This window comes from Xenopus tropicalis, chromosome 6 (assembly GCF_000004195.4).
Source record: "Xenopus tropicalis strain Nigerian chromosome 6, UCB_Xtro_10.0, whole genome shotgun sequence".
NCBI classification, from domain to species: domain Eukaryota; kingdom Metazoa; phylum Chordata; class Amphibia; order Anura; family Pipidae; genus Xenopus; species Xenopus tropicalis.
In genome coordinates, this window is record NC_030682.2 from 18,532,154 (window position 1) to 18,544,545 (window position 12,392).

The window sequence follows — 12,392 nt, forward strand, 5'->3', positions numbered from 1 at the left end:
CATTGCTATTGCTCAGAAAGAACTCCCTCACAAGTTAGGCAAATGTTACAGTATTTTACTGTTCTACAGAATATGCCTGGGATTTATATATTATAAAAACTAGAAGAGAGTCCTATCTTTATGCTGACATGAGCGTAGTACTTTGAATTCTTGCTGCTCCCTATTGTTAGCTTTAGAAATAATTCCAAGCAATAACATGGTAAGTAGGCAGAATAAGTCATAAATAATAATTGTATTCAGCATAGAGGCCTCCATCTTGAGCCACTGATAATTATCTGCCCCCTGAACCTACCCTTAACAATGGACACTGTAGTTAAAAAGCTTATATACATTTGATCCGGGGGGGCAGTTACAGCAGTCTTACCTTGCTTTCCTGCACTGTGTGACCCACAGAGAACAGCACATAGGGATTAGGGCTGCTGCCAATTTTCTTTCCAGCCTGTATTGGAACGGAGAGGTAAGAACATGGATTCTCTGCACATACATCTATCTGGGCTGCATCCAATGACGTCCAAGTTTATAGGCACAGAGTATGTCAGATTGTTCCAACAGACATTATAAACATATAACACAGATTAGGTACTAAGGGACATGACTGGCTGCCAAGTTATATCCCCAGGAGTGAGCCACCAGCATTTAGTCCCACATCCATGAAACCAAAGCAGATGAAAAAGAAAATAAAGGGCCACTTATGCAAAAAGGGGAAAATAAAAAATGAAAACATAAGCAAAACTGTAAATGTATGAGGCTTTAAGCAAACTGGCACAAACCTCATACATTGCTGTAAAGGATAATACAAGTACATAAAAGGTGTAAGAGAAAGGATTCTGGTGGGGTGGTTCTGATGTTGACATAACCTAAGTTAAAGGAACTACCCTCTGTCTCTCTTTCTTCACATACAAATAGCTCTTTAGGCTATAATTGTATCCAGTCATTTATCAACTGATCTTAGTAAGGTACATGGCACGCCTGGCAGAACCCAGTCAATGGGCCCCCTATGAGTTATTTCTTCCTAAAATAGAGAATAATAACTTTATTAAATAAATAATAATAACTTATTTTGTTATAATAAATTCTGGGCTATACTCACTGCATGGCTTATTGTGGATGCCTCGATGATAAGGGGAGGAAAATCCTGCCAAAGTGACTCTATAAGCTGAGACCACACTAGACCATTTGTCCCTCTAGCAGTAGGTGTGTATGGAAGCTATTCTCTGGCCTAGTGGGGTAATCAGTTGGTCAGGCCAATATGGCCCATCACTTTGGATTTGCTCATTTGACAGCCCTCCCAAACAAGTAGAATTTCCCATGGTATGGTGGGATATTCCTCCCAAAATGATTTTATAGAACTCTAGGGCCACTTTGAAGACAATCCGATTCTCTATGTGTGCCATTTAGGGCATAGCTTTGCCTGGGAAAACCCACTGCCTTGTCTCTAATCTATAAGGCCACAAAAATCACAAGTCTCCAATTGCTTGCTGTTTGGCCCAATACAAACATTAAAAATCATGGTGACTTGACAGCCGTTTTAACGGGCTCGTACTGTGCATTCACATTTTTAAATCTTCTTTTACCTTTTTAGCTTTTTCAACAGCAGCCTTCTTCATGCCGTCGTGGTTAATTTCTAATGGATTATTCTTACAATGGAGAAAATGAACACACACAGGGTTAATAAACCATGCTTGGAGGACAACCGGGCAGGTTAACCACGGACAAAAGGACACAATGGCAAATGAAATGAGAGACATCACGGCAAACAAAAAGAGGAGGACTGGACGAGACACAACATGTGAGCCCTTCCCATGCCAATAGAAATTTAAAGGAATAGCAGAAGGTACAGAGATCATTACACAATGGCCCTCTGAGGGGGGTGGCAATGTACTGGGCTGGCAGTTTGCTTGTTATATAACTATATATAATATTACTATTGTGCTGTTGTAGCCAAAGATACATTAATAAACAGTGCTCCATGGGTAATTGTTGTTCACTATAAGAAAATACTTTGCCTCTAATGCATTTACCCACAGTGGGGTAGGAGCTGTGCCCACAGAGGCCTCCCTTATCATCCTGGGCAGTCTTATGGCATTACTGATCTAACAAAATGGCATTTAAAGCCAACATGTACCTTTTTTTATTTTTTAAGCACTGCATGGCGCAGATGGATCAGTCCTGGAAAGAATTGCCCAGTTTGCCATTCATCCGGGGTCATCAAACTACTGCACATCCCCATTATCTTACATTTCCATTGTTATAATAATAACAGCAATGACTATAATAATAATATGAACCGGCGTTCTGCTAATGATCCTATAGGAGGAACGCTCACCTAAGATTCCACTTTTACAACTTTGTAGAGGGTCCATTTATTGCCCAGTTTACCTGGCTGTGCCCCAGGTCCTGGGTAACTGCTGTGTTACAGAAACTGTTTATAAAGGCCAAATTAGAACTATACAGACAACGCAATTAGCATTTGCAGCAATAGGGAGTCCTAGGTACAGGGTCCCAGAGCTACTTGTCTGTCATTCAGTGAAATGGAGACCCTCTTGTATAGGGTGCCCAAAGGTGCTGTCGGCACTGCATACAAGGATGGTTGCAGCTTTTTGCACTGCATTTAAGACTTGTGCCAGTGTTGGGCAGGAGTGGCAAGGTGCACTGGGGGCAAAAACATGGCTCACATTGTATCACATGCCTGGTAATAAGCATAGCTAAAGGGACATTGGGGACAGAGGGGACTTAAAGGGGTGGTTTGCCTGATATAAAATTGCTCTTCATTTTTTATTGTTTTTGAATTGTTTGCTTTCCTTTTCTGACTCTTTCCAGCTTTGAAAAGGCAGTCACTAACCCCGGCAGCCAAAAATTATTGCTGTGAGGCTACAATTTCATTGTTAATTTTTATTACTTATGTTTCTATTCACACCCATTCCTAGTCCTGTTCCAGTTTCTCATTCAAACCACTGCCTGGTTGCTAGAGTAATTTGGACCGTAGCAACCAGAAAAGCTGCAGAAATTTCAACTAGAAGAGTTGTTGAATTAAAAGCTAAATAATTCAAAAACCTGCAAATAATAAAAATCGAGACTTACTGCAAATTGTTTCAGAATAGCTCTCTCTGCAACATGCTTTAAATTAAAAATACTGTGAAGGTGAACAACCCTTTTAATGTAAAATGCTCTTCTGAGCAATTTAAATTATTTTATAACTTTCTTTTCCATGCCATGTGTAACACAAGTGCCCCCTGCTGTTCTGTCCAGGCACAGGCCAGGTAGAAATCTTAAAGCTTACATTACTAATGCAGGAAAAGCCTCCTAATGCTTCTCTGCTCAGGCCTAATCACACTGAGCAATAGAAGTGAGCAGAGAAGCATTAGAAGACACTTCCTGCATCAGAAACTTGAGTTTTTGCCGTTATACCCAGCCCATACCCAGAATGAACAGGGGTATATGTTTGGTCATATCAAGAAAACAATGACTGGAAATTGCAAAAGTGCTCAGAGGAGGATTTTTACACTAGGCTGTGTCGGAAGATATGTCCCACTTACAGTACCAAAAAGCACAAAGAAACTTTTTATTCTGCTACCTATTATTTCCCACAGTTTCTAGGAACTAATAAGCCCTGTGTCTTTGGATGCCCATGCCTGGCACAGTAATGGCACTGGCACAGCAGCTCAGTCCAGTTCATTATATGGAGGCTGCGTTCCAATAGACCCACTAAGGGGAATCATTATTTGAAGGCAAGTAGACGGTGCGATTGTCATGCTGAAAAACATGCACTGGCAGCACACGCATGCATGTTTATTGCAGCACCCAGCCATCGGGCGAAACTCACAAATAATGATCTATACAGCGAGGAGGTATTCTCACAAAAGATCAGTCCAGAAGCTCTCCTCTCTTTTAAGAAGCCACAACCCAGGTTCCCCTCGTAGATACTCTTAGGGGGACGGAGGTGAAATCAGAAAGCGGCAAGGAGCAAAGAGGCCCAGCCAGACCCAGAAATAAAGAGAATGACGGAGTGAATGGCGTTGGTAGCTCAGCCACATGTAACATTGCATTGTGGGAGATGGTTACAGTGACACAGGGAATGGATTCTGATGAGACAGAGGTACCACAAATAAAGCAGAGACACAGGCTAAACTGATCTACACGTGGAGTAAAAAGGTTGTTTATTGGATAAGGTGGCAGTGTGCGCTGTAGAAGCCTATGATCCAGACTGTGGCAAGTGACACTAGCTAAATGCCCATGCCAGGCGTTGTGTAGTCCATCTCGCTGCCATGCAGGATTCTGCCCCAGTGTCACAGCTATTTCTTATCTCTCAGCCTAGGAAAATGGCAGATTGTGATAAAGCTGAAAAAGGGAAAGGCACGAGCCCCCCCAAGCTGGAGTGGGCAGATGTCTAACATAATAGCCTGAACTCTGCTTCCTTCTTTACAGCTCTCTAAGCTGTTAGCAGTCAGTAGCCAATCAGTGACTTGAGGGGGGTGCATATTGGACATAACTGTTCAGTTAGTTTACTTTTGAACGTGACCTGGGTGCTCACAAACTAACTGAACAGTTATGTCCCCATGTGCCCCCCCCCCCCCCCCCCCCAAAGTCATTGATATACTAAGAGGTTAGACATCTGCCCACTCCAGCCATTATAGATTACTTTTTTGCCTAACTAACTATATTACAAATATTTTTTATTTTGCCCAGTCTGTCCATTTTACCCAGTTTCATTTTTACACTGAACTGTTCCTTTAAAAGGGCAAAATATTTTGAATGGCTTAAAATACCTTCTGCCTATTCCTAATTTGAAATTTTTCTAAGCTATTTATTATAAAGCTGTAATGGAGCATTGTTTCACACTCCATAATTAGCCAAGTTACCTAGAAGAGGCCCATTGTGCAGGGGGTTTGTAAGGGTCTACAAAGCCAGTTAAACATTAATAAAAATGAACAGGCAGAGAGGTAAGAAATAGTGTGTGCTCAGTGTATACTACCATGCTGCCAAACCAGCTATACAATTAAGTGACACTCTGTTACACTGTTCTTGGTATTGACCTACCAGTACCCATACAAACTGACAGCGGCACATTACCAAATGAAATCACCATGGATGAGAAAGATCAGATTCTTCTTGGTGGTTTTCCCAATGGGAAGTAGGAAGGGCAATCACAACAGGAATTAAGAAAGGGATGTTGATTTATACACCGGAGTTTATGGAACACAAAGCGGCTATTTCACTTACAGGCAAACTCCTGGCGGAATCCAAGTAGAGGATGAGCAGGGCAGCCGAGAGGCCATCATTAGCCTGGTCCTTGTCGGCTTTGATGCTCTTCAGCACCTAAACCAAGCAAAGTGGCACAGTCAGATGTCTGCAACCAGAATATTCCCTATTATGGGTCTTATGTTCATCACTAAAAAACAAAGAAGACTAAAGATGGTGGCACCATGTAGGAACCACTAGTTAGTGTTTCTTTTGTCTCATTAGCAGCATAACCACCCTTATATTAATGGGCAACATGAGATGAACTAATCTACACCATGGGGGGGGGGGGGGGCATCTTAATAGACTCACCTGGTCAAGGTTCTCTGTAGTGGATTTTGGTGTAAGCCATTCCAGTTTCAAATGAAGCTTTCCACTTGTGGCTTCATCTAGAGTGAACCACTAGAAGACATTTAAATTGACCAATTAGAAAGCAGAATGCTGATAAAGACACAAATTCCTGTTCATAGGCAATCAACTACTGGTTCAAGCCAGAATACTGAACATTAGAATACAGGCTGAAATTAGTCATGGGCAGGGCGGACATCTGCCTCACTACTAAGTTAGGAGGGCCCACTTATTAATGTACGGGTCATCTGAGGGCCCTGCCAACAAAGAATGGGGATCCAATGAAAAAAACATGCCCCTGATTCACCCTAGTCATGCCCACCATTGATCCAGCCAAACCCTGACCACTTTTCACAAGCCCTGTCTCTTCTTTGTAGTCCACAAGTAACACTTTTACATCTATTGGGGCCCCCTGTGTCACTAAGTCCATGACTGATGTTGGAAGTCCATGACTGATGGTGGCCCTGGTACTGGCTCTCCACTCTCCTGTCCCTCTCTTTTTCCCTTGTTCTTTTACTATTCCTCCCTTCTCTGCATCTTGTGCCCAAACGGGAGAGAAATGGCAGGATCTGGCTGTGTGTGGCCACTTAGAATCTCCAAAAGATCTGAGGATTATTTATAGACAAGACAGTTACGATGTGGAACTTAGCTGGGCAGGTTTTGTTTATGGAAACAAAGGACATTCTTTTATTAAACACTGATGGTGACTAAACCAAGGATAATATCTCATTGCCTTTTATGGAGTTAGGAATAATGGCTTTCCCTAACTGAAACACAATTGGAAGAGGATCTGTGTATTACTTGGGATAAACAATATCATTTCCATAAACTGATGACTCAGTGCAGATCTGTATTTATGGGGTCCAAACAAGGGTGACTGACCCAGAACCTGTAGCTACTGGGAGTTGTTAAGCGGTATCAGTATGCAAGCAGGTATAGTAGGGAGAGATGGTGCCTATAGTAGCAGTGGGGGGATAATAGCCTCTGGGAAAGGACTGGGGCTGTGGGATAGCAGGTATAGTAGGGAGAGATGGTGCCTATAGTAGCAGTGGGATAATAGCCTCTGGGAAGGGACTGGGGCTGTGGGATAGCAGGTATAGTAGGGAGAGATGGTGCCTATAGTAGCAGTGGGGGGATACTAGCCTCTGAGAAGGGACTGTGGCTGTGGGATAGCAGGTATAGTAGGGAGAGATGGTGCCTATAGTAGCAGTGGGGGGATAATAGCCTCTGGGAAGGGACTGTGGCTGTGGGATAGCAGGTATAGTAGGGAGAGATGGTGCCTATAGTAGCAGTGGGGGGATACTAGCCTCTGAGAAGGGACTGTGGCTGTGGGATAGCAGGTATAGTAGGGAGAGATGGTGCCTATAGTAGCAGTGGGGGGATACTAGCCTCTGGGAAGGGACTGTGGCTGTGGGATAGCAGGTATAGTAGGGAGAGATGGTGCCTATAGTAGCAGTGGGATAATAGCCTCTGGGAAGGGACTGGGGCTCTGGGATAGCAGGTATAGTAGGGGGAGATGGTGCCTATAGTAGCAGTGGGGGGATAATAGCCTCTGGGAAGGGACTGTGGCTGTGGGATAGCAGGTATAGTAGGGAGAGATGGTGCCTATAGTAGCAGTGGGGGGATACTAGCCTCTGGGAAGGGACTGTGGCTGTGGGATAGCAGGTATAGTAGGGAGAGATGGTGCCTATAGTAGCAGTGGGGGGATAATAGCCTCTGGGAAGGGACTGGGGCTGTGGGATAGCAGGTATAGTAGGGAGAGATGGTGCCTATAGTAGCAGTGGGGGGATAATAGCCCCTGGGAAGGGACTGGGGCTCTGGGATAGCAGGTATAGTAGGGAGAGATGGTGCCTATAGTAGCAGTGGGATAATAGCCTCTGGGAAGGGATTGGGGCTGTGGGATAGCAGGTATAGTAGGGAGAGGTGGTGCCTATAGTAGCAGTGGGGGGATAATAGCTTCTGGGAAGGGACTGGGGCTGTGGGATAGCAGGGAGAGATGGTGCCTATAGTAGCAGTGGGGGGATAATAGCCTCTGGGAAGGGACTGGGGCTGTGGGATAGCAGGTATGGTAGGGAGAGATGATGTCTATAGTAGCAGTGGGGGGATAATAGCCTCTGGGAAGGGACTGGGGCGGTGGGATAGCAGGTATAGTAGGGAGAGATGGTGCCTATAGTAGCAGTGGGGGGATAAAAGCCTCTGGGAAGGGAATGGGGCTGTGGGATAGCAGGTATAGTAGGGAGAGATGGTGCCTATAGTAGCAGTGGGGGGATAATAGCCTCTGCGAAGGGACTGGGGCTGTGGGATAGCAGGTATAGTAGGGAGAGATGGTGCCTATAGTAGCAGTGGGATAATAGCCTCTGGGAAGGGACTGGGGCTGTGGGATAGCAGGTATAGTAGGGAGAGATGGTGCCTATAGTAGCAGTGGGGGGATAATAGCCTCTGGGAAGGGACTGTGGCTGTGGGATAGCAGGTATAGTAGGGAGAGATGGTGCCTATAGTAGCAGTGGGGGGATAATAGCCTCTGGGAAGGGAATGGGGCTGTGGGATAGCAGGTATAGTAGGGAGAGATGGTGCCTATAGTAGCAGTGGGGGGATAATAGCCTCTGGGAAGGGAATGGGGCTGTGGGATAGCAGGTATAGTAGGGAGAGATGGTGCCTATAGTAGCAGTGGGGGGATAATAGCCTCTGGGAAGGGACTGGGGCTGTGGGATAGCAGGTATAGTAGGGAGAGATGGTGCCTATAGTAGCAGTTGGAAATTTTGGAAATCATACGTACCTCATCCACCACTCTCTCCTTTTCTACTTCCACTAGATCAATCAAGAGGCTGAAAGAAAGCAGCACATTTGTTCATTAGTAATGCAGGCTTTCCCCTGGCACAAACAGGCTTATGGGTCTCTTTGCTAGAGGGAATGCACCGGTGCTTTATTATGTGTCAAGTTTCCAGCTATTCTTAGTAATAAGCAAAGGAAAACTATCTTCTATAAGTGACATTTTGATTACGGAGTATACAGAATATTGTATATAAGTGTTACTTTTCCCCCAAAACATATTTAATAGCAAAAAGAAAATCCAGCAGTCCTGTCTTGCTTTATGGCAGGGATTTTAGCATTCTAGATACACAGCCAGGTTCAGAACAATAATCCCAAAAGACACATGGCAACATCATTTCACACAAGTTCTTGTATCATTTGTATTTGTACAATGAGTGGTTCCCGATTACATTCCTGCTGTATTGGATCACTGATGTAGATTAATCATGAGCTTCTAATACCAATTTATTGCCTCTGCGGCTGCTCTCATTCCTTATATGGAGGGGTTTTCTTGGGGGAATTAACAGCTCTCCTTTTGTTGATACAGGAATTAAAGGCAAAGTGTAATGCTAATTTGAAGAAAGAGTGGATATTAAAGGGGTGGATCACCTTTAATTTAATTTAACTTGTACTATGTTAAAGAATGGCCAATTCTAAGCAACTTTTCAATAGGTGTTCATTTTTTATCTTTTATAGTTTTTGAATTATTTGCCTTCTTCTTCTGCCCCTCTCTCCAGCTTTCAAATAGGGGTCACTGACCCTAGCAGTTAAATACTATTTCTCTCTCAAACCACTCCCTGGTTACTAAGGTAAATTGCACCCTAGCAGCCAGAAAACTGCTGAAATTCCATACTGGAGTTGTGGAAAAAAAGTTAAAAAATTAAAAAGCCAACAATAATAAAAAAAACTGCAAAATGTCTAAGAATAGCTCTCTCTACATCATAAAAGTTAACAAAGGTTAACAACCCCCTTTAAGGTTACAATGGGAGTTACTGTGGGGCTCTAACCAGGGTGGTTTGGGCACTGGGCGGGCAGGCAGGAAAAAGACATGACTGGTACAGATAATCCTGCTGGTTTCCCACTGACTTCAGTCTGACTGCGGCCAGTAAAAATTATGATATAATTTATTGCTAAACAGAGTTTCGCTCTGGCACTCAGGTATAAATGTTTTTTTTAATAGTGTGCACCTCACAGTCCCTTATACAAGTATGGGATCCCTTATCCGGAAACCCAATATCCAGAATGCTCCGAATTACGAAAAGCATGTCACCCATTTTAATAAAATGATTCAGATTTTTAAAACTGATTTCCTTTTTCTCTGTAATAATAAAACAGTACCTGTACTTGATCCCAACTAAGATATAATTACCCCTTATTGGGGGCAGAACAGCCCTATTGGGTTTATTTAATGGTTAAATGATTCCCTTTTCTCTGTAATAATAAAACAGTACCTGTACTTGATCCCAACTAAGATATAATTACCCCTTATTGGGGGCAGAACAGCCCTATTGGGTTTATTTAATGGTTAAATGATTCCCTTTTCTCTGTAATAATAAAACAGTACCTGTACTTGATCCCAACTAAAATATACAGTGGCGTGAAAAACTATTTGCCCCCTTCCTGATTTCTTATTCTTTTGCATGTTTGTCACACAAAATCTTTCTGATCATCAAACACATTTAACTATTAGTCAAAGATAACACAAGTAAACACAAAATGCAGTTTTTAAATGAGGGTTTTTATTATTTAGGGAGAAAAAAAATCAAAACCTACATGGCCCTGTGTGAAAAAGTAATTGCCCCTGAACCTAATAACTGGTTGGGCCACCCTCAGCAGCAATAACTGCAATCAAGCGTTTGCGATAACTCGTTTTGCAACGAGTCTTTTACAGCGCTCTGGAGGAATTTTGGCCCACTCATCTTTGCAGAATTGTTGTAATTCAGCTTTATTTGAGGGTTTTCTAGCATGAACCGCCTTTTTAAGGTCATGCCACAACATCTCAATAGGATTCAGGTCAGGACTTTGACTAGGCCACTCCAAAGTCTTCATTTTGTTTTTCTTCAGCCATTCAGAGGTGGATTTGCTGGTGTGTTTTGGGTCATTGTCCTGCTGCAGCACCCAAGATCGCTTCAGCTTGAGTTGACGAACAGATGGCCGGACATTCTCCTTCAGGATTTTTTGGTAGACAGTAGAATTCATGGTTCCACCTATCACAGCAAGCCTTCCAGGTCCTGAAGCAGCAAAACAACCCCAGACCATCACACTACCACCACCATATTTTACTGTTGGTATGATTTTCTGAAATGCTGTGTTACTTTTACGCCAGATGTAACGGGACACGCACCTTCCAAAAAGTTCAACTTTTGTCTCGTCGGTCCACAAGGTATTTTCTCAAAAGTCTTGGCAATCATTGAGATTTTTTTAGCAAAATTGAGACGAGCCTTAATGTTCTTTTTGCTTAAAAGTGGTTTGCGCCTTGGAAATCTGCCATGCAGGCCGTTTTTGCCCAGTCTCTTTCTTATGGTGGAGTCGTGAACACTGACCTTAATTGAGGCAAGTGAGGCCTGCAGTTCTTTAGATGTTGTCCTGGGGTCTTTTGTGGCCTCTCGGACGAGTTGTCTCTGCGCTCTTGGGGTAATTTTGGTCGGCCGGCCACTCCTGGGAAGGTTCACCACTGTTCCATGTTTTTGCCATTTGTGGATAATGGCTCTCACTGTGGTTCGCTGGAGTCCCAAAGCTTTAGAAATGGCTTTATAACCTTTACCAGACTGATAGATCTCAATTACTTTTGTTCTCATTTGTTCCTCAATTTCTTTGGATCTTGGCATGATGTCTAGCTTTTGAGGTGCTTTTGGTCTACTTCTCTGTGTCAGGTAGCTCCTATTTAAGTGATTTCTTGATTGAAACAGGTGTGGCAGTAATCAGGCCTGGGGGTGACTACAGAAATTGAACTCAGGTGTGATAAACCACAGTTAAGTTATTTTTTAACAAGGGGGGCAATCACTTTTTCACACAGGGCCATGTAGATTTGGAGTTTTTTTCTCCCTTAATAACGTAAACCTTCATTTAAAAACTGCATTTTGTGTTCAATTATGTTATCATGACAAATAGTTAACGATTTTTGATGAGCAGAAACATTTAAGTGTGACAAACATGCAAAAGAATAAGAAATCAGGAAGGGGGCAAATAGTTTTTCACACCACTGTAATTACCCCTTATTGGGGGCAGAACAGCCCTATTGGGTTTATTTAATGAATGCAAAATAATCATATTGGGTTTAATTAACGTTTTATTGATTTCTTAGTAGACTTAAGGTATGGAGATCCAAATTACGGAAAGACCCCTTATCCGGAATACCCTTGGTCCCGAGCATTCTGGATAACAGGTCCTATACGTGTATATAAAGTGAGTATATAGAGCACTACTATGACATTACCTGCCCAAAAAGTCATCTTTGTCTGTGTCCTCATCAAAGAGTTCAATCTCCAGTTCCTGCCCTGGATGCTCGTGCACCAATGCCTACAAGTAAAAGAACACATTGATTAATCATGTCTAACCTAAAGGCCTTGGCTTGGACCATAGGGCCAACACTTGGCTAATGTGAGGGCTAATTCCATACATGGTACAGCTGTTATGGCTCCTTACAATAACACAGAGAAGAGAGAAAATGTGGAGGCCAAACTGCATGACAGATGAGCCTGAGAAAGGGCAGGTCCAACTGCAGGGTCATGATAAAGGCTGGGGAAGGCATGCAGAACCACGGTTTGAAGAAACCCTGAACTGCCACTTACCTCATACACTTCGTTCCATTTAGGGTTGAGGTTCTCTTTGATGACTTTGCTCTGGAAAACCTGGTTGCCAAGTCGGACAACACCGTATGGATCAGACTTGCCTTTGACCAGCCCTTTCATGTAGGTATCTTTCCACATCAAATCTTGAGCTTCTAAGAAATGTATCCGCAGCACACCCTGAAAGCAAACAGGTCCATCTTTATC

The 12,392-nt window shown here is 43.2% G+C and overlaps 1 protein-coding gene across 3 annotated transcripts in view; it reads right to left on the reverse strand.

Moving 5' to 3' along the window:
- Positions 1-12,392, reverse strand: part of esyt2 (extended synaptotagmin-like protein 2) — an 80,007-nt gene that overhangs the window by 12,833 nt on the left and 54,782 nt on the right. The window contains exons 9-15 of one of the 3 annotated variants that reach the window (XM_031904054.1): positions 12,189-12,365; positions 11,834-11,916; positions 8,363-8,411; positions 5,551-5,640; positions 5,221-5,316; positions 1,575-1,637; positions 365-439 (exon numbers count right to left, since the gene is read on the reverse strand). In XM_031904054.1, the coding sequence (XP_031759914.1) occupies positions 365-439; positions 1,575-1,637; positions 5,221-5,316; positions 5,551-5,640; positions 8,363-8,411; positions 11,834-11,916; positions 12,189-12,365 (633 nt within the window). Of the gene's footprint in view, positions 1-364; positions 440-1,574; positions 1,638-3,823; positions 3,926-5,220; positions 5,317-5,550; positions 5,641-8,362; positions 8,412-11,833; positions 11,917-12,188; positions 12,366-12,392 lie in introns of all 3 variants that reach the window. The other 2 variants (XM_031904053.1, XM_031904055.1) reach the window with 2 other exon arrangements.